This window comes from Desmodus rotundus, chromosome Y (assembly GCF_022682495.2).
Source record: "Desmodus rotundus isolate HL8 chromosome Y, HLdesRot8A.1, whole genome shotgun sequence".
Taxonomy (NCBI): domain Eukaryota; kingdom Metazoa; phylum Chordata; class Mammalia; order Chiroptera; family Phyllostomidae; genus Desmodus; species Desmodus rotundus.
The window spans coordinates 2,118,218-2,143,194 of record NC_092332.1 but is presented as its reverse complement, the minus strand read 5'-3'; the positions used below and the strand labels follow the sequence as shown (position 1 = coordinate 2,143,194).

Here is a 24,977-nt window from a genome sequence, read left to right as displayed (position 1 = left end):
TCTGGCCTCTGGATGTTGGGATGGGGGCTGTGATGGCTGGAGCTACAGCAGCCGTTTTTTTACCATGAGTGACACCCATCCGTGCCCTGGGAAGAGAACCCACCCCCCGGAAGACACCCGTGAACCCTTAAATTACCTCACCCCAGACACCCCAATCTCCAGTAGGTCTCCTTGTGTGATACACGGGCTGTCTTCACGTTGCTCAAATCCCACCTCACCCCAGGACGTGAGACATGTCCTTCTGTTCTAAGATACCTCTATGCGATCATCAGTTTTTTTTATTTTCACTATAAGTTATATTATAAAAGGAACCTCGGAGATTTCCGCACGCAAACCACAAGCACAGCACTAAAGCTGCAAGAGCCATTATAATTGACAATTGGCCCTCCAAGTCTCTACTGTGGTTGTGTTCAATAACCAGGACACAGAGATTTATAACCATTTTTGCTCTTTTGGGTTTTTTTAAATGTTTATTGAACTTATTGGGGTGACATCGGTTTAATCTGTACAATTGTAAAATACCGCCCTGATATTGTATTGGGTGCTCACCACCCCAAGTCAAGTCTCCTTCCATCCCCATTTACCCCCCTTTACCCTCTTCTACCTCAATGATTAAGTTTCAAGTTCTTTTACAAACAGCTTTTGCTTTCAACTCTCTGTCTCTTTGGAGACCGAGCCCCCGACCTGCAATGGAAGCCCACACATTTGGGGCTTTGGGGGTTTTCTGTATGACTTCCCCATTGTCATGTGGTCATCACTGGTTCTCATAGTCACAGCCACGTCTAGAAGTCCTATGAACTTTCATCTGCGTGGAATCAAGCTACACCAATAGACCCGAATCACCCCCTTTGCTCTCTCCCCTGACATGTCTCTACAATACAAGCCAATAGCTGACAGCAGCTTTTGGTGCCAAAGGACATAGGTTTTCTGCCGCAGCGCAAAGAAAAAGTGTAAATGCAGCAAAGCCCAGTGGTGGCTGAAGCACCGCTGCCCCCAGCTTGTGGAAGACTAAAAGGCACACAAAAATCTCAGCACCGAACATCACTATTTCCGCCCCATCGTTTCCAAACAGACACTGAAACCATGAGGTGTCACGGGACCGATTCTCCGAGGTGCTTTTCCCACAAGCCAGTTTGCACTTAAGCCTCCCCACCCACACTTTCTGCAGGTGATACAAATGCTGTGTGCGGGGGAGCGGGAGGAGGGGAACAGGTGAGCGGCGTCTGCCGCCCATGCTGTCCGTCCCTCCTCCCGGCCTCACCTGTGACACTCAGCACTCAGGGTGTGTGACATCACTGAGGAACACAGCACCGGGCAAATTACCATCACCTTCCGGAGACCCCTGTTCACCCAGAAGCCCGTCACCACCCTGCCCAAGACCCTGAGCCATTTTGCCCACAGCGTGTGTTACGGCCCAGCCCCCGGGCACAAACATGAGGCGTGTGTCAATTGCACCAGGAGGTAGTGTGAGAGCTCAACACAGACACACACATCTGTGTCCAAGGGCACGATGCACCAAGACATCGGGCGCATTTGCACCAGCCGGTCCAGCGGTCGGATTTATCTGCAGAAGCAGCTGTAGCACACTCAGCGAGCGGTGGAGCGGGGACCGTGTGCTCAGCAGCTCATCGACGTCCAGCAGGAGAGGAGACGCGTGCAGGGAGGTGGACGATGCCAAGGACGAAGGAGACTTTCCGCAGGGGTGGGGAGCGGGGCTGTTGTCTACACTGCGGTTTTCCCAGGACACCCCGAAGTCCTCAGACGTTCTCCGGTACTGCAGGGCGAGATCGCAACGGAAATGTCTCAGCTCAGGAAGAGAAACTCTACAGAGTGATCCTCACACGCGATCCTCTCTCCGTGTTTTACAGTTTGCCGTTTGGGAAGCGTTTGTAAACGTCCCAGATGAATGGAGCAACTCTATGCCTGGCATTCAAGCTAATCTTTGCACAAGCTGCTACTGTTTCTATTTCATTTCATTCCCAGCTCTAGGAAACCTTTATTTGTATAAGCAGGAGGCAAGACTGCATGATGACTGAGATGAATAACTGGCTCTCCTGGCCCTATTTCCACCCTCTTCTCTCGGGCCCTCACGCGTGCAGCTGCCCAGAAAGTCAGGTCTTTGCACTAAATTCTGTTTCCCCCACAACCACACCGCACTGTCGGGGTTGGGTGTTCCCAAGACCCGGGCTGGCCCTCCAGGGATGGCTGGGTCAGTACCTCCCGTGCACCAGCAGAGGGAAGCCACAGGCAAGTTTTAGGATTTTGAAATTGCACAAACTGTAAGGGAACAACTAAACAGAAAAACAAGACCATCAAGATAGGTTTCTGCCGATAGCTTCGTCTTCCCACCCAGGATTGTGGGGTGGAGGCCCCCTCCTCAAGCCCCAGACAGCTTCGCACATGGGTGGTCTCCCAACCAAACGTCCAGAGACCTCAAGTTAAAATCTGAGCTGTTAATTTGTGCAATAAAATTCCCCACAACCCCCCACCCTGGGTCCCTCTCTTAGAGACACATTCAGAGCATTCAATGACCAGCAGCTGGCTAACCAGGAACACTTCTCCAATCCAGGGAGCCTGGACCACTCCTGGCTGCTGTGGCTCAGTGGATTGAGCACCGGCCTGCGAACCAAAGGGTCACCAGTTCAATTCCCAGTCAGGGCACATGCCTGGGTTGCAGGCCAGCTCCCCAGTAGGGGGCGCGTGAGAGCCAACCACACATTGATGTTTCTCTCCGTCTCTTTCTACTTTCCCTTCTCTCTAATAAATAAATAAATGTATAAATCTTAAAGGAAAAAAAAAAGATTGAGCATGTGAGAATGCATGCATCGGTTTCTCTCGTGTTGCTCCGTGTTTGTGACAAAATTCCAACTTGAGATCCCTTCCCGGGCCAAGAGGCTCTATGTGGACGGAACCAGAAATAACAGTGTTCCAGAAAGTATGTTTACCAGGCTTGAAAAATGGGGGGTGGGGGGGTGGAGAACATGGGAGTGGATCTTACCATTGGTTCTAAAGCAGTTTCTTCTCCGGTTGCGCTGGAAGTAGGTGGCTGCCGCCCCCACCAGGGTCACCACCACTACCGAGACGATGGGGGACACAATTTTCGCCACCGTGTTGCCTGTATGGGTTAAGAACAGCACACTGAGTGAGAACGGAAGGCAGCGGAAACCCGTCAGAGCAAGAAGCTTCAGCAAGGGACTAATGTCCGCCCCGAGTGGAGCTAATTCACTGCCGCATACCCACCCAGGACCCCCAAGGCTGCATGCACAAGACGCCCTGACCGTGTTTCTTAAAAAATGTGTTTGGTTGGATCTGTACCTTTTGGGACATAGAATGTTAACTCATGAAAAAGCAACGTTCCGCCCAAAAGGGAGCAGGCCACACTTCCCCCAAAGCCTGCTGGGGGTCTGGACAGCAGACGGTGAGGCCTTGAAATCCCGTTTCACGCAAAGCTCGGGATTCCTGCTCACAGAGCCAGGCTGGGGGGCCTCGGAGGGTCAGTCAACAGCCCCCGAAATGGCCGTCTCTGTTTCCTTCATTTAAAAATAATACTATAAATAAAGCCAGTTTGCAAAGGAGCCGCAGCTGCCGGCCCCAGGGAGCTATCTCTCACGTCACCTGATGCCTCCCTACTGTGGGCGTTGAAACAGGACAGAGTCACCTCTGCTCACGGCCAAAAGCCACCCTGTGTCCCAAAGAGCCACCTGCAAAGGTGACAGGAAGGCAGACGGGGTGACGAGTGGACGGATGAGCACAGGACTGAGAATGGAACATGCTGTTGAGAATCAGCGTCACGATGCCACGTCATCTGCGCCCACAGCCACGCCTCCCTGCTGTGGGTGTCCCTGTCCCCTCCCCCTTCTTGTTAGTGCTACCCCTGCGTCTGCTTATCATGGGGACCCCGTGTGGGCTCCTGTCTCGGTCAGCACTTCCCCAACAGCTGTTCTTATGAATCTCCATAAACGCAGCCGCCTCTCACTTCGAAAGGCCCTTGATTGTTACGGGAACAGCATCTAAGCTAACCATGCATGTCTCACAGCTGACCGGGTCAAGCTCCTGGCATGTGGTAGGGGACAGATCAATGGCCACTGCAGGAACGAGGCTCCCAGGCTGGCTGGAGTCCCGAGACCTGTCCCTCGTGCGATAACAATACCACACCCTGTCTCTTGTGGTTCAGACTCCCCCTCCCTGCATCCGCACCCTCTGCCACGTGATTTGGAGCCACTGCCCACTCGAGAGGTGGCGACCAGGCTTCATGCTCGCAATGTGGACTTGGGCCAACATAACACAGACATGCGGCTTTGTGGATTCAAAGTCCAGATACGCTTCCCTCCATTCTCCCTGTGAACAAGCCTGGGCTGGTCAGTCGGAGGGAAGTGGGCTGATTTTAGCCCAACGGCCGACTCCTATAATCCTGCTCCTAACAAATGCTTGTGTTTTAAGCCACTATGTTTTGGGATCTTTTGTGACACAGCAGAGCTTACTGATACACGTTTTGGGATCTTTTGTGACACAGCACAGCTCACTGATACACATTTCCCTCTCTGCTGTCCTGTACAGAACAATCACGTCAGTGATAATCGCCAAATAACCCTCAAAGACAACCTTTCTTCTCCACCTCTGCTTCCCACGTCCCGTCTGGGAACCACATGGGTCTTATCATCGGTCTCCCTGACTCTTAGGTGGCTCTGCGTGATGCACACTTCACGTGAGGGCCAGCGGTATCCCGTCTGCACACCTGGCCATTCTCTAGGCCCATCTGCCCATCACACTCCGCACCCTGGCCACACAAATTCCTGGTGTGCCAGGAGCAGAGCCAGCCTGACCTTGCTCACCGTGGTCCCTGACACCTCCATGTCCTGTCCTGGCTGCCCCTGACTCAACCTATAGACTGTGGCTTGGATGTAGTTTTTCCCAAGAGTTCTAAGCCCGCACCGCACCCCAACCTGGCGTGGGATTGGCTCTCTGTGTTGCTACAGGGCCGTGCGCATCTCATCCAACTCTGTGTCCGACCTGGATTTGTCTCTCAGGCGTTACACCTCCCGCTTTCTACCTTAGGGTCCGTCTAAGAATACCAAACACCCAACCAATAGGAATCCAGAGACTCCACAGGCATGTCACGACTTCCGGTTGCAAAATCACTTTGGCCCCTTTCCCCCCATTTAGAATGGACATGTCACCGCCGCCTCCTCCTTGGGCGGGCGGCTTTCTTCTCATCTCCCAAGTAAATGTCTGTGACTAAGAGGCCGGGACCTGTCACCCAGCTGCCTTCATCTTGGACCTGCTGGCTGAGCACTTTGGGGGGTCTGCCAGGGCAGAATGACCATAGCTCCCCAAGAAAGCCCGTTGCTGCTCACACAGCGATGGGGCGCCTTGCAGCGTGACCTCTAGTCTCCATGTCCCTGCTCTGAGCTCCACACACCTGACCCACGGTGAAGGTGTTGTTCAGGAGCTCCCTGACAAAGAAAGCCACCAGGTGCTTATGAGTGTCGTTGGGTTGGAACAAGGACGCACGCCTACACCAGCCCTTCCCCCATGGGCAGGCGACGCTGTGCGCTTATCAAACACCGGGGGTGCGGCGACGTATTACCTTGCGGGTTGCCGTACGTGTTGTAGCTGTCTCCACCTGCAACAGCAAGAGCACAGGGTCACGCGTGCGCTTGGCCGCGCTCACGGGCACCCTTATTGCCGGCACCGCGCAGATGCTGGGGGGGCCGCCGTGCGCAAGCAGGCAAGAATGCACGTTCTCACGGGGCTCCCCGTGCGGCAGGAAAGGGGACACGCAGTCCACGGTAGGAACGCAGGGCGCAGACACGCCACGTCACAGGGACAACGAGGGCGGAGCACAAAGGGGCAGGGAAGACAGCTCTCAGTTCAAAGGTCAGGGAATGTGCACACCTGAGCACAGGTGTCCAACGCACACAAGCACACAGCCACGGGAACACACGGGCACACACACAAAGACACACATAGGCATGTGCCGGCGCAAACACATGTGCAGGACACGCATTAACATGTATGTAACCCTGTGTGCATGTGTGTGCACGCAAAAGCGACATGCATGCTCTGTGCAGACAACACACGTGTGCAAATCTATGCTCGCACATGTATACAACATGCAGCTCACGTATGTGCATGCAGCCCGTGCATGCTGTTCATGTCCCTTCAAGAAACTATGGCCTCATCCCATGCAAACCATCTCAGCCAGCAGTGGGGACAGGCGGGGACACCGAGGACAGAGCCGGGAGGTGGGTTAGGTAGCAAGCAGGTAGCCCAGCGCGAGCCAGGGAGCAAGCATCCCACCAGGGCCCGGGAGGGTGTTAGTCAGTGCCGCAGAGGCAGCGTCTGCCGGCACAGCTGGGAAGAGGGAGCCGCATTACCATACTTATATCCATCGGAGTTGGGTCTAGAGCGCCCACCTCCTGCAGGCAGAGAGAGAGAAGGCGTGAAGGGGAAGACAAGGCCCAGGAAGGCTGCCTGCCGTCCAGACGGGCAGCCCCAGGAGAAAGCCAGGAGCCCTGAGGCCGGAGGCAGGGAAAGGCCAGCAAGACTTCGAAGGGAATGGACAGTCCCGCGGGTGGGCTGGCCTCTCAGCAGAGAAGAGACAGGGCTGAGAGTGCCCCCCAAAGGAGAGAGCGCCCCCGAGACTACGTGCCACGTCCCCCACCAGGGCACCGTGACAGAGCTGTGTGCACCCAGGCTGTGCGAGCAGTTGGCAGACAAACTCCCAGCGTGGCCGGGGCGACACCAGGGCGGAAACCCTTCCCGAATCACCGTCACCACCAGTGACAAGGAAGACAGAGGTCCATACTTTTCCTGATGCCTGGGCACCAATGTTGGCAGCAGGATTTGGCATGTGTGAAAATGGGCACCACGCCCATTGTGTGGGTTTTAAACTGGACTCGTCTGCCTGCTTATTTCTACATGTCACGGGGCATTTCATAGACTGCCTACTCTATGTGCCCACTGGATGCTCTGGGGCTGAATTATGTCCACCCCCCAAATTCGTACGTTGGGGCTGTCACCCCAGAAGCTCAGAATAGGTGTGTGTTTGCAGATGGGTGTTCACACAGCTGAGGAGGGTTAAATGGGGTTCCTACGGTGGCCCCGATCCCACAGGACTGGGGTCCTTATAAGAAGAGGAGATGGGGACGCAGACACACCCAGAGGGACGCCCGTGTGAGGACACAGGGGGGAGACGGCCATCCACACGCCCAGGAGAGAGGCCTCAGGGGGAGCCAGCCCTGCCCACCCCTGGGTCTCAGCCTCCAGCCTCCAGGACAGGGAGGAAGAAATGTCTGTCCTGTAAGCTGCCCCGTGTGGGGTCCTTTACTTTGTGAGCCCAAGGTCACCAGGACAGTTCCTAGGAGAGAAGCTTGGCCACTCCTCAAAAAAGAAGGGAAACATTGTGTGACCTCACCAGGCCACAGGACCGACTTGGGACACGCCCTCCTGGAGCGTCAGCCCAGGCCCCCGCCGGTGTCCCAGGGGAGGAGGGACCACGGCCAACAGTTGGGTGCCACCTGCGGTGAACAGCTGGGTGACTCAGTGCGCTCTCTGCGAACCAGACTTGTGACGCTCAGCCGCGCGCAGCTCGGGGCCACAAAACAGCCCCCGGGGCTGCAAGACCACCCGGATGAGTGCGCTGTGGGCCCCGCGGGAGCTGGTCCCCCCAAAACGCTACTGCGTACTGACAGGCCGACTCATTTTCTGGGAAAACGCGCCGAAACCGAGTCTGGGCCTCCTGTGGGGTGAGTCATTTCTCTTTAATCGATGAGTGTGATAGAAGAACAGGCTCCTCGATCTAATCTAATCAAAGAACCAAGCGCGCGCGCGCACAGCACCTGCGCGGACGCGGAGCTTTCAGAGCGCGCGCACGTGGAGTTGAACGCAGGTAACTAGCAACTCATCCGCGACCTTTCTTCCACCTTGTGGGGGCAGAATCCTGGGCTCGGGGCCACCTCGATGGGGACAAATGTCTAGCCCTTCAAGTGTAGATTGTTTGGGCATCACGCTTGCCTTTCTTTTTTGAAATCTCGCCACGGTCTCCAATTAAGAAGATTAACGCGACCGCAATCCAAGAAGGGCTTGCGTGCGTTGTAAAGCCTTTCTGGGGATACAAGCATCCACCCAAAATAGTCCCTCGATTACTTTTAGACGTCCGAAACGCTTAACAAATGGCAAACAGCAAATAATAATAATCATTCTTTAAAATGTGTCCCTAGATTAATAGGTGGATGAAGGCTGTCGAAAGGTATAAACTTGCAATTCTAAAAGAAGTACATCCCAGGACGTAATGTGCCGAGAGGAGACTATAGTCAATTCCATATTATTATGTTATGTTATGTTATGTTATGTTATGTTATGTTATATTTGTTATCACAACCCCGCACTATGTATTTCAAAGTTGCTAAGAGAGTACATCGTAAAAGTTCTCATCACGCACAAAAGATGGTAAATGTGAGGTGTTGCACGTTAGCTCGGCGGATTGTGCTGAGCATTTCCCAACCTATACAATTATCGAAGCCTTGTGCCGCGCCCCTGAAACTAAACAATGTATGTGTCAGTTCTGTGGGCATAAAAAGGTCAACCCCGTGGCGTTTTCCTTTCCCGGCTCGGGCGTTTCGCCGCCATTCTTGCCCTACGGAGTCGAGAGCGTCGGGACCTCCAGGCGCACTGCGCGTTCGGAGACCAAGCCGCGCGCCCAAGCCCCGCTTCGCCGCTTCTGTGCAAGGTACCCTCGGACCTGGGCGTCATCGCGCGCCCTAAAGTGTCCCTTCGCGCTTTGGAACACAGGAGCTGCGTAACAAGGAACGCCCCGGGTACGGCCCGCCCTCTCTCTGTTCCTCTCCACCTGGACGCAGGAGTGTGGGCGCCCGGAGCTCAGATGCAGGAGGGGCAGCGAGTCCACGCAGAGAAGCGTGAGAAGACAGGCCCAGCAGGGACAGACCCGGATGGAGGGGGGGGACCCCAGCTGGGAGCCCTGGATACCCTCCCCGCGCCCCACCCTCGCGCCCTGTGCTCACGGGGCCTCCGCGCTGAGCGTACCGTGCGATCCGTAGCCGTCGTGACCGGGGCGGTAGCCCCCTCCGCCGCCGCCGCCTCCGTAGCCATCGTGACTGGGGCGGTAGCCGCCTCCACCGCCGCCGCCTCCTGTAGAGAGAAGGTGGGGGGCGGTTTCAGCAGGTGAGAACAGCGAAGACACCCCCAAGAGTCACCCCAGGGAGCGCCCGGCAGCGAGGTCAGGAGCAGCGGTTACTGGGGGACTTTCCACGGGGTGTGTGTATATATAGAATATATAAAAGAATATAAAAGAATATATACTAATATGAAGCTATATCTACGCACACACCACTAGTATAAGCACATTAACACATATAAAGGCACATGGCCATATATCAATACGCAGGGTCCCGCAGCAGTAAGGGTTGCTCCGGTGAGGTTGCCGGGGTCGTAACCTCCGTGCCATAACTGACAGCTTGAATCTGAACATGTGGGTCACCTCAAATGCCCTACAGGGTGCTTCTGTGGGGTCTTGTCTGGTGGGGAATGCAATGCCTATGATTTTGTCGTGAAAGGTTGGGCCCTGAAAAAGCGGTGTTATTTGCTCTGGTGTTATTTCTATGATCCTATAGGCACACGTGTATGTACGTTACATGGTTTGCTTTCTGCTACTTGTGTTATTACGTGTGCAGGCGACGCAGGTGCCCGCTGACCTGCCACACTGTGCCCCAACAGGGCCCTCGGCCCCGGTGACCCCGGGAAGCTGCACATACCTGCCGGCGGCCTGGGCCTGGGCGGGTAGCGGCCATCGTCCCGGTCCCCGTCACTGAAGTAACCTGAGGGGGCAAAGACCCAGCCATTCCCACGGCGCTCTGCAGACAGCACGCCCAGAACCCAGGTTCGTGGGAGGCTCACAGGGGCGGGTGATGGGACCCTGTGGGGGGCCCCTTCCTGCACCCCCCCCACTTGTGGTGGGAACTTGGCTCTTGGAGATGAAGAGGGTCGTGACCGCGGCCTGCGGACACAGGTCGACGCCGTGCAGCTGGACGTCACAGAGTGTTTGGGGCCGTAGGAATGTGACGTCCGAACGGTGCTTTGGGAGAGCCAGGCACACAGCAGGCATATGTGATGCCCGGCACATTGGAGCTGCCCCAGCGCCCGAGACAAACGCACGCCCTACAACAACTGTGACTCCTCCGTTGTAATGGGTGGGGTTCGTCTGCATCTCACGACAAATACGGCAGGGGCCCGGGCCATGGGACCCCCAAGGGCTTATGCAGGGAGAAGCAAAACTCGACAGAACACGGGATGCACCGAGCGGGCACTGTGCTCAGTGAGGCACGCCCAACGGAGAAAGACAAGCACCGTACGTTCTCACACGCACGGGGAATCCCAGGTCTGGTGGGGAGCAGGTGGGACCCCTTGCAGAAGCACGCCGGGGTATTGCGAAGCAATGGGCTTTTCACCATCCCAGAGAGACCCCGAGACGATATGTTGTATCCAGTGCTTGTATAATGCACCCCAATAATCGTCCCCACTAACCTCCACCGTCGGGGTAGCCAGGCTGTGGGCGAGGCGGTGGTGGCTTTGGCCTTGGGTAAATATCTGTTGGAAAATACCAAGGACACTTTAGGACATAATTCAGCAACGAACAACCTACATGATATGAGGAGGTCCTCCCCCCAAAAAACAGAATTATTTTCCGGAGGGCGGGCCCCTTGTAGTCTGGGCTTCCCGCACTAGGTGAGAGTTCTAGGGACGCATCTGTATCAGTGAACCAGCTGGTGTTGTTGTGAGAGGCTGAGTTTGGCTTCAGTGGATTTTTTTTTTTTTTTGAAGATTCTTTCAACGCGTTTGCCCATTTCATAATGGGGGATTTACGAGTGCACCAGCCCACTCCGTGCTGAGTGTTCAGCAGCTTTTGACTGAAGGTGAGTCTTCACCTAAACGGAGCATGTCTTGTCTTTTTCCATCTATGATAACACCAGGCCCATGTCCCTCCCAGTTCTTCTTTTTTTTTTCCTTCTCAACAATCTATGGGAGCTGTGCCTGGCAAATGTTGGCAACAAGCCGGAAGCTGGGGAACAGTACTGTAAAGCACAGGAGGTAGGTGGGCGCTCTTCAACGAAAAAGCCACTTTTTCAGTGCCACGAAAAGGATGAGCAGCCTAGTGAGAAATCTATCCCAAGAACACACAATGGCCTCCAGCGTGTGCCCCAGCTACCAGGCAGCCGAGGAAAATAAAGACCTCTTGGCTCCCTCCTGGGGAAGAGAGAGAGAGGCCCTGGCCGCCCACAGGTTCAGGGCGGACTTTGCTTCGGAAGCGGCCCCAGGGGAACCCGTGGGAAACACAAGGCCAGGTTCCCGGAGCCCCAGCTGACATGAGTCTGAACGCTGAGCATCCTTACTTCCGCTGCTGTCGGGGTTTCCGGGCTGCGGGCGGTAGGGGGGCTTCGGCCTGGGATAGATGTCTGCGGGGCAAAGACATGGAGAGTTTAGAACAGAAGAGAAATCTCCTTCCACTTGTAAAACCAGCACGTGCTGGTGGCTACAGATTTCATGTTTTGTTCACAGTTGCCACTCACAGGTGACACATTAGCATCGACCGGCTGAGAATCACGTCATTCCCGGCACAGCACGCTCGACCCTAAACCTTCAGGATAAAGAACAAATGCACGCACACCCCAAACTCTCCGGATTTTTTTAGAAGCTAATTTTTGCGGCAAGCAGTTGGAGCGGGGACCTGTCACAAAGGTGGCCCGGGGCTCCAAGGCGGAATGCAGGAAAGACACACCTGGAATCGATGTCTCGGAGCCCTGATGGCCCCTGGCCTGCTAACAATACCGAATACTCTGCTTTTAACAGTACTCATTCTAAGAGGAAATTGTATTTCCCTCGACGAGCAGTTACATTTTTATTTTCAAAGTACTAACACCTGCCCCACTGGCTCCAGCTCTCCCCCTGAGAAAAGGCCCAAAAAGGCACTATGCTATCATTGGTCTGCTTGTTCTGGTATGTTATGTGAGCAGACCTGCCTTTCCCTGCGCCTCACCAGAGAAAATCCCCCCTGACAGACACCCTTCTATGTCACCAGAAAGCTTCACGTGCTTTCTGTTCCCTGCAGGCATTTAACCACAGTGAAGCTTCTGCCCGTGAGGATTGTGTGAGGCTCAGTTTGTCTGGGTCACGTGTCTTCCACCCGGACGGCAAGCACGCCAGCCCATGGACTCCCTCGCTTTGCAGCATGTGGTGACGTCTCTCACGGACGCAGACTTAACACCGTCAGACGCCCATGTCCACCGCCTCGGAGCCAATGGGACGGCTGCGTTTGTCCCCTCGGCGGCTGTTTCAATGTGTGTAGCTGCATCACAAATCTCAGTATCTATTAGGGCAATGAAAGTCCATATATATACACATATATTCATGTTTCAAAAGTTTCTTGGTTCTCCTTTGCTTATACAGGGCGATAGAAGCACTCACATTCTATGAAAAGAATTTTTTTTTAATGTCTATTGGAAACGCAGCTCTCAGGTGACTTAATACCTTTATAATGTCGATTCTCGCCACCCTTGGGTGAGGTCGATGTCTATTTCGTCAGGACTTCCCCAACGCATGCCACGAATTTTATAAGTTTGTCCATACTGGTCTCATGCCCTTTGTTCAGGTGGTTTTTTATAGACCTTACAGATTCTGTGGCTATTGCCGGTGGAATCTTTTTTTACAGTTACGATTTCAAGCAGGCTTCTCCAGGTGTGTGGAAATGTGACTCATTTTTGTATAGTGTCCTTATATGCGGCAACATTGTTGAATTGTGTTACTTGTTCTTACACTGTGTTTGTAGCTTATCTCCGGGATGAAGACAATTTAATAATAACAGTAACAACAACAGGAATGCTTGAGTGAAACCACATCCATAACCAAAACAAACAAACAAAAAAAACCCACACTCCATACAAAATGCTAAATTGTAAGAGGCATTTTCTTTAAAATCAGTAATAAGATGATGTTCTTAAGGTAGCTCCCAAAGCAGTCAGCATTAAAGGGAAGTGAGCTAAATTTATTTCTCTGCAATTCTGCTTCTCAAAATTTAAAAATAGCCCTGCCCAATGACCCAGCGGTCCCACTTCTGGGCATTTATCTGAAGGAAACAAACTTGCTCATTTAAAAAGCTATATGCAGCCGTGTGTTCATTGCCGCATTATTTACAAAAGCCAGGAGGTGGAAGCAACCCAACTGCCCATCACTAGGCAAATGCACAAAGAAGTTGCACTGAGTAGATGGGGCATTCGACAATTGTGCGCCCGAAACCTGTATCATTTTGTGAACCAATGACCCCCCCAAAAAAAATTCAGTGAAAAGAATGACAATGGCCGTAAAAGAAATAAATAGATTTTTAGAAGAAGCTCTGGTACGTGTGTGCAACGGCATATTACTCAGCCATAAAAGGGCTGGAGTTTTACTCCTTTTTCATGGCTGCGTAATATTCCACAGTGTGGCTGTGCTCACCTATTTACTCACTGGTGGACAGCTGGGTTGTCCCTATTTGGGGGCTATGGTACATGATGCTGCTATGGACTCATCCTTAACGCATTTTTGTCGGAGTCCCTATTTCATACCTAGAAATAAAATTGCTGGTACCCAGAGTAACTGTAGGTGGAAATTGTTAAATAACCTCTAAACTGTTTTGCACGGTGGCTGCCCCATCCTGCATTCCCACCAGCCATCCACACGGGTTACATTTGTCCCCCCGCCCCCCTCGCAAGAATGCGGTGGCGTCTCTCGCTGTGATTTTTCACATGCCGTGACTAGGGTTTGCTTCTGACACCTGCTGGCCAGCCATCAACAACACCCCCGGACACACAGCACATCGCACCCCTGTGAACCTCCTCACACGTCCCTTGAAACACACCCGCTCGAGGGCGGGGCCTCTGGTCCACCCGGCCCAGTCATCTCTCACCTGAGTTCGGCTTCTTGGTGGGCTCTGGGGATAGAGAGAGAAAACACACTCCATAAGCACGAGGGCAGACACGTGACTTGCTTTTAAGAAATGAACAAGGGAAGGCGCTCAACCTTAAGGAAACTGAACACAAATTCCATGTTTTGTTTCCAGGGGGGAAAAAGACCAAAGAAGACACCCCCAAACCGGGCACGCCTGTGCTAGATGCAGCTGCCAGGGGGTGGGGGCGAGGGCGACGCTTTCATGAGGAGCCAGCTCCGTGCGTTAGGAAGTATGTTTTAGCAAAGACTATGAGCAGGCGTGGGAGTGGGACTTCAGACACAGGCAGCCAAGAGCATCAGGGGCAGGCAGGTGGAGCCCTAGTACCACAGACACGAGCAAAGGCTGGTGGATCTGGCCACAGAGGTGGAAGAGGCAAAAACCAAATGTGGATCCGGCTTTCCAGCTTCCAGAAGGATGCTTCTTCCCTCATTTTGTTTTGCGCAGACCTTTATTCATTCAACAAACGCTGCCGGAGGGCTTGCTGGCCCCTGGACGTCAGTCCGTGAGACCCCCAGTCTCGGAAGGGACCGGGATGCTTCATGCTCAGTACTCGTGGGTGTGGGCGCAGCGCGCACGTGGCCCCGTGGCTGCGGGAGCCCGGCTGTGCCGGCAGGTGGACAGACAGGAACAGCAAGAGAAACCAGTTTGGGGAAGTTGCTCGGAGGAATGAGACACCACGGCTGAAGTCTTTGCAAGCAGACGAAACTGCGTGTTTGGAATCCTTCTGTGCACGGAGCCTCCTGTGTTCAAGGTCCGTCCACGCTGCAGCCTGAGTCAGAGCCTCGGTCCTGTTCATGGCTGCGTACTATTCCATGGCGTGGATGCTGTGTATCTCTTTATCAGGTCAGAGGGACTCGTGTTGTTTCCACCTGTCACAGCCTTTGTGTGGGTCCCTCCGACAATACAGCCCCGAGCCCACGTCCTTACTGTTGTCCTTCTCCATCCATCCAATCGCCCCCCGCCAACCGCACAGGCTCAAGTTCTCAGGACATCACTCAACTGTTCGCTTTCCTGAAACCTTCCCCGCTCGGCCGCCCAGACTGCGCCGCACGGCACCTCCGGGGGCGAGGTGTCTCCATGTCACTCTGCCTGTTGACGTTTCTCTATTGCCCTGACTTTACTCCTCACCCCACTCCTCTGCAGTTATTGGCAGCAAAGGCCTCGGTGAGCGGGGAAAATCAGGGTGGTGGGGTGTTCGTGTCTGGCTGCACTGATCCTCTTTCAGCTGGGGGTCTGGTCCTCACTTCCCTGTTCCACGGGGCCGAGTAAGCACAGGCTGCCCCCAAGGCCAGAAGCAGCCAAGCATGTGTCTCTTGGTTTTGTTTTTTTAAAGAAATCCACTGTTCCTGTGTGCTTGTGGGCGTCCCCTTTCCTTGCGTCAGCCACGCAGGTGCGAACACCTGAATCGCCAAGCTGGATGCTGAGCAGGGACGTGAGTGAGGCCCAGGAGCAGCTCTAAAGTTCAGGCTTTGTTTTCGCGTTGGGTAAAGAGGAGCTACGGAAGACGTCGGAGAGGCTGTAACTGCCTTTCACTTGTGCGAAATCTTGGGAGGGAGCCAGCAGGCGGCGGGGGCGCAGAAGTGATGGGGTGAGGCAAAGTTTTCACGCTCTGTGGGTGCAGGTTCCCACTCAGCGAAGGTCGTGGCCCTCGGTGGACAGTCCGCAAGGACAGCGGCACCTCTTTCCGACCCCCGCAGTGAAGCCACTTCTGCCGAGAGCCTGCGGGAGGTTGTCCCAGAGCCCCTCCAGGACGGAAGGAAGCTGGAGGGCATTTTCGTTGTAGTTTGCTGAGGCTCATACCAGGCTTCTCACCCACAAAACTGGAGCATAATAAAGGCGTGTGATTTTTAAAAAAATAAATGAAATGAAATGTCACTTAAAAAGTAAAAAGAGGACCCGCTGGGAGGAAGGAGGCGGGTTATGGGGCATCGGTCAGAGGCAGGACCTGGTCATCTATCTCGATCTCATGGGAAGTGCACAGGTGTCACTGCCCTGGGGATTCTGAAGCCCCCACCCGACCTCGCAGCGGGAGCCGGGGAGACAGGCACTTACCTGCGTTGTCGTCAAGAGCGTCGGCCAGGTCGAAGTCGCCTTGCCCTGTGGGGAACACACAGGATGTCAGTCACACCGGGAAGGGTGGCCGGGGTCCCTGCTTCCTTCTCCAGAAGCCACAGACCCCCCTTGGGGCAGAGGTCAGCCCCACCCCAAGCTAAGCAAAGTCCCCTGACCCTCCCGGTCTCAGGGCAAACTGATGTGGTATCTTTCCGGACAGGCTGGGGCCCCCTCACAGGAATATAATTCCATCACTGTCTTTTTTCTTTTGTTAAGTATTTACTTGTCAAGAAAGGGCAAGGGAGGGACAGAGAGAGGCAGAGAAACATCAATATGTGGTTGCCGCTCACGCGCCCCCTGCTGGGGACCTGGCCCACAACCCAGGCATGTGCCCTGACTGGGAATCGAACTGGCGACCCTTTGCTTTGCAGGCTGGTGCTCAACCCACTGAGCCACACCAGCCAGGGCTGCATAACTGTCTTAAAGCAGAGGACAAACATCGTTTTACCATCTCAGCTGCCTCTGCCTCCTGAGCAAACCACGGGGGCATTTAGTCAAACCTCAGAATCTGAGCATTTTGCAAATGTTATGAAGTGTAAAGCTATGCTGGCAGGCACGCTGTGGGGCGCTGGGGAGCAGAGGGTGAACCCCACAAACCCGCCCTCCTGTCCTACAGCAGGAAGACATACACGAAGCTATGGGTGAAACCCAGCAGGCACCAAAACACAGCCAGCAACACTGGTGGCTTGGGTGAGCAGGCCTGGAGGTCTTCCCGGAGGAGGTGACAAAGTGAGTTGTTGTAAAGGTTCTGGTTAACTCACCAGGAAAGTTTCTGTCCCCATTTTTAGCTCACGGGAAATAGGGTACGGCCGGGACTAGAGTCCGGGATGCCTTCCTTTATGGCTAAGACAGAACAGATGTTGCCCCTTAGCCCAACCCCATGCTGTTACTCATGCCCCAGGACTTCCTGGAGAGCCTGCCGAAACCACACCACCCCAGGCCCTCCTCCCAGTGCAGGGGGAGGGCTCTGAGATTCTGTTTACGTGTGGGTTTCTGAGTTGCAAAAAATAACCCGAGAAAGTGTGCCCCGTGGGAAGGCCACGAAACCAGGGACTGCCTTTCTAACTGGTTTGAGTCCAGGAAGGCTGGATGGGTCAACAGTCAGGTGGGACGTGGGGGGACACCGATGACAGGCACGGGCTTACTTTTGGGGTGAAATGTTCTGGAATTGGGTGGTGCTGGTGGTTGTCCAGCATCGGGAATTGATGTTAAAATGATTAACCTGATGCCCTTCATGCACGTGGCTTTCATCTCAATGAAAAACACATATATTTTTCATTGATGTTTTTATTAGAGATAGAAGAAGGGGAGAGAGAGAGAGAAAGAGAGAGAAACATCGATTTGTTGTTCCACTTATTCATGCGTCTTTGGTGGCTTCTTCTCTGCACGCTGACCAGGGATCGAACCCACAACCTTGGCATATGGGGGCCATGCTCCAACCAAGGGAGAAAAACAGCCAGGGCTGAAATATGTTCATTTTCCACGAGCTGAGGGTTGCAGACTGCACCGACCGCTTTCCCTGCCATTCGCCTCCCGCACCCTACAGGCCCCCAAATTACAGAGCCCAGATCTGAGAACCTTAGAGACCCCCCGGCGACCTGAGTCGCACCCTGAAGCCTGGAAGGAGGCCCCTCGGTGGGCGCGGGGTCTCCTGGAATCTGCCTACGTTGTGTGCGCCCCGGAGGGAGCTCTGCTGGGCCCTGCCTGGGGTCCGCTCAGCCTCTTGCACCATGCTGGCTGGGAGGCCGCATGCACAGGCCGTGGGGTTACCAGCGGAGGGCCCTCCGACCCCTGAGTGGGCGCGTCCCCGCACAGGAGCCTTCCGAGTGAGGTCCAGTCACCAGCTTGTTCCCTCGGTCATGGTCGTCCACGGTCTGGGGACAGAAGAGTCTGTGTGCCACCTGGCTGCCTGGGGCCCCTGCCTGCCTTCGGGGGCAGCCCCCAGGGGGTGGCTGACTGGAGACCCTTCATCTGCCCGGGCAGCTCAAAGGGGCCAATTCCCGGGCGAGGTCCCCAGCCGGCTCAGCTGGACTGACAGCATTGCAATCGCTCTTGACCGCTGTCCACAGGCTGCCAAAGTGGCTCGGCCAGCCCAGCGAGTGATGAACTGTGCCCTTCAGCCTCTGGGCTGGCCACGCCCCGGCTCCCAGAGCCGCCAACGCCTCTGCAGTGTCTGCCCTGCCCCCGCCTCTCCGAAATGCCCTTCCCCACACGGTGGGAGGGACCGGCGTGTTACCCCAAAGGGCCGTTCGGGGGAGGGAGGTCCATGCATCCAGGGGGATGTGGGACCCCTGACCGCCAGCCTCTGGGTGCAGGGGGTGCCTGTCCTGTCTCTGCACACAGCCTGCCCTCTGCGTCCCCTTCTCGGCTGCCTGCTTAGCCTTGGAGGTGCTTGGGATGCTTGGGAGGGGCGGGGACGGGGGCCAGGGCGAAGGAGGGCCCTAGATGGAGCTGCACCTGGTGGGTGTGAGTGCTCCCGTGCACAGAGGCGTGTGTGAGCATGACTCACGCGTGTGGGCGGGTGGCGGTTCCAACCACGTCGTTGCAAAACCCAGGCCACTGCGGCCTACGCCGGCAGCAGGCAGCAGACACGAAGCTGACCACGTCTTTGCAGATCCCTCCTGTGGCAGGCGTCCCCCGTCTCCGTCCTGGGGGCGCTGGCTCACGCGCAGTAGCTCTCACTATGCAGATGTTCTGCTCAGAACATGAGGCTGGGCGTGGAACATGACAGCTGCTTCTCATTTGCTTTTTGTGTGTGTTTTTATTTTTGCTTTTTTGCTTAGCTAGCTCCGTGGTGAGTCCAAGGCCCACGGCCTCGGCTCCGGAAACACCGGGGAGGAAGCGGCCTCCGCGTGCCGGGGTTTCAGAATGGGTGTTCCCCCTCCAACGCCAGAGTGCGTTACCACGGAAGCTCTTTGAAGACAGACCGCACCCCCCCCCACACACAGGACCCCATCAGCCTCAGCCTCTGCATGATTTCTAACAAGCCGTTATTTATGATGTGACAGCCATTCTGTGCCAGGCGACGCATTCGAACTCACTTGAAACTCACTCTCTGGCTGCTCGAATGCAAGACACACCGGGTATCACCCTACAAACACCCGAGTTGACATCCCTGTGCAGAAAGCGGATGCCCCGCCAGCCCAGTGGAGCATCGTGGTAAATGTTCCAAAGGCCCGTGGAAATCTAGCAGTTACGGAAATGCCGAGATGATTGGAGAGAAGTCGAATTGTAATTGCATCCATCAAAGAAACCAACCAACCAACCAACAAAAGACCACGTCGGTCTTTTATCCCGGACAGGCTGTGAGCATGTCCAGGGCTGTTCTTCCAGGAATAATAATAACAATAATAATATTGACAATCGTCCAAGAGGGAGTTTTGCCTGATAGCTGCTCAGTTAAAACAGACCAGACAACCCAGCAGAAGTCTCCCTCCCAGCTCCCGGGAAGCCCTGAGTGAGTGACTCAGGATCTAAAGGACCCGGGGAGCCCCAGGCCAGCTCTGACAAAGGAGACAAAGAAGACACAGACCCCACACCATTGAGAGGCCTCAGGCCAATGCCTGCCAAGGACAGCAGGAGTCACACCCCGCTGAGCTGAAGCCCCGTCCAGGGCACATCCCATTCCTAGGCACACAGACAGGCCCTTAGAGTTTGTTCTTCCTGCGGAGACAAAGGTGCCTTCACAACAGCTGTCTTTCACAACAGCTGTCTTTCGGGGTTTTTTGTCTGTTTTTTTCCTCCCCAGAGTGCAACTTTTTTTTTTTTTTTGAACAGGTGACAGAAGAGATTTACTCAGAAAGGCCAAAGCCCTCCTCCTCGTCCTTTCCTCACATAGGATTTTAGTTCTGTCCCCCGAAAAGGTGGCTGCATCGAAAGGCAACCTGCAGGCTCAGGCTGACTCGTGACCTTAAGTCACTATGACGTGTGTGTCCTTGACTTTGTCCACAGAAGAAAGCAGGGCTTCCCCGGAAACACATCGGGGCTGTTTTTAGGCAAATCTTCATGTTCCCTTTTGAGTCTGACTCAATACATAAATTTTTTAAAATGCTCAGCAGGCATGTACAGTAGTTTCTTCCTGGCACGGCGTGACTCACGGCGCACAGAAAAATCAACCATCTGCCTAGGTGCACGGTCCCGGGTGTCGGAGACCGTGAGCAGGAGGCCAGCAGGGGACACGGTGCCTGGCGGGGTTGGGTGCGTCACCCCCACCAAGCTCCTGTGGCCTCACTGAATCCCCACCGCACCTGGAGCAGCCTTGCGACTAAATCCCCTCTGGTCCTGACTTTCTCACAAGGTTTCCATCTTCAGGAGGAGAGCGAGTGTTCTTTAGCTCACCTGGGTTCACACCGTCCACACCTCAGAACACACGCCCACGGAATGAATGACCGCCATCCGTGGAGCTGAGAGCAGACACCAGAGTGCACAGGCGGCCCTCCCACCCAACCCCCGAGGCTCACGCTTCCTTCTCGCCTTCAGCCACCTCCTCCGAGCAGGCGGGCGGCTCCCCAGAAGCCCGACCCCGTTGTCCCAGGTCCTGGGGTCACAACAGGCTTGCTAGGGGATTTCAGATCTAAACCGTCTGCACCAGCAAGGTTCTCCCAGAAGGTAAGTACTCGCTCCCAAAGGAGTGAGAAGCGACCACTCATCCATCTGTTTTCAAACGGAGACAGGAGAGAAATGCCCCTGGGCGTTGCATGAAGTGGGATTGGACGGCGTTTCCCAAAGCCGCCTCTCCATAGGGCCCTGGGTCCGGGGGTCCCTCGGCCTGTGGCTGATGCTCAGTCGCTGAAATGCACGCTCTGCTGGGCACCCCCACACGGTGGCACTTCTTCCAGCGCCTATGAGGTGTGTGCGCCTCCCCGGGTGGGGCAAGAACTTTGAATTTGCCCGGTTTGACCATGACAAAGCCCCACAGATAGGGGAGCTGCTACAATAGACATTTCTTCCTCCCCGTCCTCCAGGCAGGGGTGGGCAGGGCTGGCTCCCTGCTGCGCCTCTCTCCTGGGCGTGTGGACGGCCCTCATCCCCCCGTGTCCTCACATGGGCATCCCTCTGGCTGTGTCTGTGTCCCCATCTCCTCTTCTTACAAGGACCCCATTCCTGTGGGATCAGGGCCACCCTAGTGACCCCACTTTACCGTCCCCGCCTCCCTAAAGGCCTTATCTCCATACACAGCCCCATCCTGAGGTCCTCAGGGTTAAGATATCAGCCTGTGAATGGGGGTGGCCGCTCCACCGATAACAGACCTAGAGACGGAGGTTGCCCCACCCCTCAAAGAAGACAGCGTTGGACACTCCAGTGGAGTCTCAGGGAGGCAGTGCCCCACCCCAGGGGTCAGGAGGAAAAGGAGGAGCTCTTTGAAGACAGACCGCACCCCCCACACACACACACAGGACCCCATCAGCCTCAGGTTTGGGGCCTCTGAAGCCCTCAAAGACCCACACCTGCCAATCACCCTGGAATGCGGCCACCTGCAGATTCTGGCTGAACAGGTCTGGGTGAGGCCGCCTGCCTTTCTCCCCAGCTCCCAGGGGTGTGGGTGCTGCTGGTCCCGGACCCCACTGTGGAAGTTCATGGTGGGAGCCGGAATACTGTCCAGCTGACCGCACGGCCCAGGGTCCGGGAGGTCCTCACACCCAAAAGAATCGGAGTGCGGCCAGGAAGACGCCCCAGGCTGCTTCTCCCGTCAGACAGGAGGGGAGGCGGCCTTGGAGCCCGCCCTGCGCGGATGGACTCCACGAATGTTCAGCTGATGCTCGTGGGGTTCCTCGGAGCACCCCACCACGTAACCCCAGGACACAGGGAGAGAGGGGACTTGCACTCCGGGCCGGGACCAGTGGAGCACCATTGTGTTGGGAACAGCTCCCGAGCACGGGGCTTGAGCAGGGAAACACCTTCGCTGTGTTGCAAAAAGAAATCCCCTGCAGGTAGGACTTGGGTGGACGGCATGAGGAAGCACAGTGACAAGGGGGAGAACTTTGTCCTGGCTGGTAGCTCAGTTGGTTGGAGCACTGTCCCATGAGCCAAAAGGCCGGAGGTTTCAATTCCCAGTCAGGGCACGTATGGGAAGCAAGTAATCGTGATGTCTCTCTTTCACATTGCTATTTCTCTCTCTCCCCGTCTCCCTCCCTTCTTTTCTCTAAAATCACTCAACATTTAAAAAGGGGAAAAGAATGAGGGGCTCCTGGCACGGTGGGATCTTTGGCTTTTTTTCTGCGGTGAACGCACAGAAAGCTCACACCAGAGTTCCCCGCAGCTTCCAGGTGACGGCCTGGTGACCTAAAGCAATCTGCCGTCTGATTCGTCACAAAGGATGGAATGCGCTTTGCATTCTGGGGGTGCCACCACCTGTGGGGTACAGGAAGCCCACAAGCCTCGTGGCCGCGCTGTGGCCGCGCTGGCCACGCGGGGATAAAACTCTGGCACACACCGTTCTGGGGCTGGGTTTTCCCCTGTCCTGCTCTGGGCGAACGTGAAATCTGCCTTCTGACTTCTGCTTCTGTAAATTTGGGGACTAGCATTTGCCCGCAGAGATGTGGGTGATAGGGGGGTCTGGGTGGAGAGCCGGGTTGGTGGGAAGGGGGGGGCTGTGCAGCTAGGAACATGTCTGTCCCTAAACAACCCACCCCTTATGCCTCAACACGGACGACACGGGATAAACAGGAAACGGCATGATCCATCGGACGCCTGGATGCCATCTTCCAATTTCGAAGCCACCACACTCTGCCAAGTTCCCCGTATGCCTTTCCCGCTATCGGAACAGTGAAACAACAAAACAACAAAAAAGCAGATGGAATGGCTGTTCAAACCCTACACAGCTCCGTGAGTTCCTAAACTAGCTCCCCTCCGTTCCCAACAATCCCATTCCCTGAGAGAGAGCAGCCTGCCCATGGGCGTGGCATCTGGGGCGTAAACAACTCAGAAGTTTTAAATTTACAAGCAGGAGCCGTGACTTGCTCAAAAGCTTACATGTGTGAGCAGACTGCCTTTGAAGCACACCCTGTCTCGGGTGAAGCCGTCTGCCGCAGAACCAAGCTGTGTTTCAACGGCCTTTTTTTTTCTTTGATTTTTTTTTTTTTTTTTTTTTTTTTTTTTTTTTTTTTTTTTTTTTTTTTGCTCCGTGAAACCCATCGGCACCAACGTGTTCGATGAGCCCAAGGAAATTTAGAAATCCCAACGTATACTCCATTCTGCTGAGAGGGTCTTGCAAAGACCCTTGGCAAAGGCGAGAGACACACCCTCCTCCAAACCAGAAAACAGCCTTAGCTTCCAGGGGCCGCGGGGACATCAGCCCACACCCTACATTTCTACTTTCAGTTTCTGCAGCCACACGCCGTGCTGTGGTCCCCGTGCCCTGCCAGCCGTCACTCCTGGGTCTGCTTAGTAAAGCCCTTCCCCTTGCTCCTTCACACGCAGATTTTAAAGCAACCAACAGGCACCCCCACCCACACATCTCTGTGTGAGCCCGACGGTCTCTTACCTCGGGCGTGGATGAGGAAGCCCAGGGCGGTGATCCAGAAGAGTCCCCACTGCGTTTCCATGGCTTTGCCTCCAGAGGAAAGACCCCAAGGTGCCCCCCGCCCCCAAGGCACTGGGGAAATCAGTCCCCGCCGCCCACACGGCACGTGCGGCTGACTTCTGGCTCCCCAGTGAGGAAGGAAGAGAGAGATGATTTCCTCAGATGGAAAGTATGAAGCTGACTAGAATCCTGTGGCCCACATTACGTGCGCTTGCCACTCAGATGCCAAAGCCCAGACGGGGGACCCGCGGGACGAGAGCTAGCATGCTCCGCATCTCTCGTCGGGCCTCCCTGAGCCTCAAAGGCCCACCCTCGGGATGAGGCAGAGGCAGAAGCGGGCGTTCCCCGCGAGCCCATGGGCCCGCCCTCTGGCTGGCTCCACTCCCTGTGAGCGTGGGAGGTGGTGCGAGAAGAAATGTTTCAACCCTGAGCTCAGCATACACCACCCACGGGGCTTCCCCAGAATCCTGCTATGCGGGGACACCCGGCACCCTTGTTGGGTCCACGCGAGGGCACCTCACAGACCCCGTGTGACTCTCAGCTTCCGCCACGGGCAAGACCCTGGCCCTTCAGAAGGTCGCCCTGTCCCCGGCCTCAGGCAACTGGGGAGATGTCCGCACCCAGCTCCGATGTAAATCGAGGCAGCCGGAATCTGGGCTCCAGCCTTCACCCTCGCTGTGCTGCTGCGGGCGGGTCGCCAAAGTCAGCTCTCAAAACCTGTTACAACATTCAACGGGGCAAAAAAAAAAGGGAGGAAGGGATGCAGCCACCGGCCCAGGGATACCTGGAGCCCCCAGAGCTGGTGCAGGAAATGGAGATGACCGGCGGGTTCCAGTTTTGTGCTGAGAGGCCTGGGACGGGTAGACGGGAAGCGTGAAGGCCAGAGTGTGGTCCAGCACTTGGCACCAGGACCCTGTCCAGTGACCTAAGGGGGCACCCGCTCCCTAATTTCAGGACTGTTGTCCACACTGAAGACTCAAATTCCTTTACGCAGTAACGATGTGGCCAGTACTGACTTGTGTGAGGCGCGAAGGTTGCAGGGGCTACGAAGCTCACTCCCAGGGGCTACGGCTTCAGGGAATACACCATCGCTGTTTTGGGGGTGCATGTGTCCCCTCTACAAGGGTATGGCACAGTCCGAATGTCCAGGACCTCAGAACGGGCATTATTTGCAAACAGGGATTGAGTGAAGGATCAGAGAGGAGGTCGTCCTGGGTCAGGGTGGCCCTGCGTCCAATGACAGTGTCCTGAGAAGGGACAGAAGAGGAGACACAGACCCAGAGGAGAAGCCACGTGGAGATGGAGGCAGAGACGGGAGGGATGCGGCCACCAGCCCGGGGACGC

At 55.4% G+C, this 24,977-nt stretch overlaps 1 protein-coding gene across 3 annotated transcripts; it reads right to left on the bottom strand.

Moving 5' to 3' along the window:
• Positions 1-431: 431 nt before the first annotated feature.
• On the bottom strand, positions 432-23,963 carry LOC112313314 (Xg glycoprotein (Xg blood group)). Of its 3 annotated transcripts, XM_053917386.2 has the most exons (11): positions 23,595-23,963; positions 16,052-16,096; positions 13,958-13,981; positions 11,409-11,471; positions 10,543-10,605; positions 9,774-9,836; positions 9,046-9,150; positions 6,378-6,419; positions 5,588-5,623; positions 2,999-3,115; positions 432-1,774 (listed from the first exon to the last, which is right to left on the bottom strand). In XM_053917386.2, exons 1-11 carry the CDS (start codon positions 23,653-23,655, stop codon positions 1,758-1,760), a joined length of 636 nt encoding a protein of 211 aa, XP_053773361.2. In that variant the 5' UTR covers positions 23,656-23,963; the 3' UTR covers positions 432-1,757. The 3 variants fall into 3 exon arrangements, with proteins under 3 accessions (XP_053773361.2, XP_053773362.2, XP_053773363.2); XM_053917387.2 differs by lacking the exon at positions 6,378-6,419; XM_053917388.2 differs by lacking the exons at positions 5,588-5,623; positions 6,378-6,419.
• Between the last annotated feature and the right edge of the window lie 1,014 nt (positions 23,964-24,977).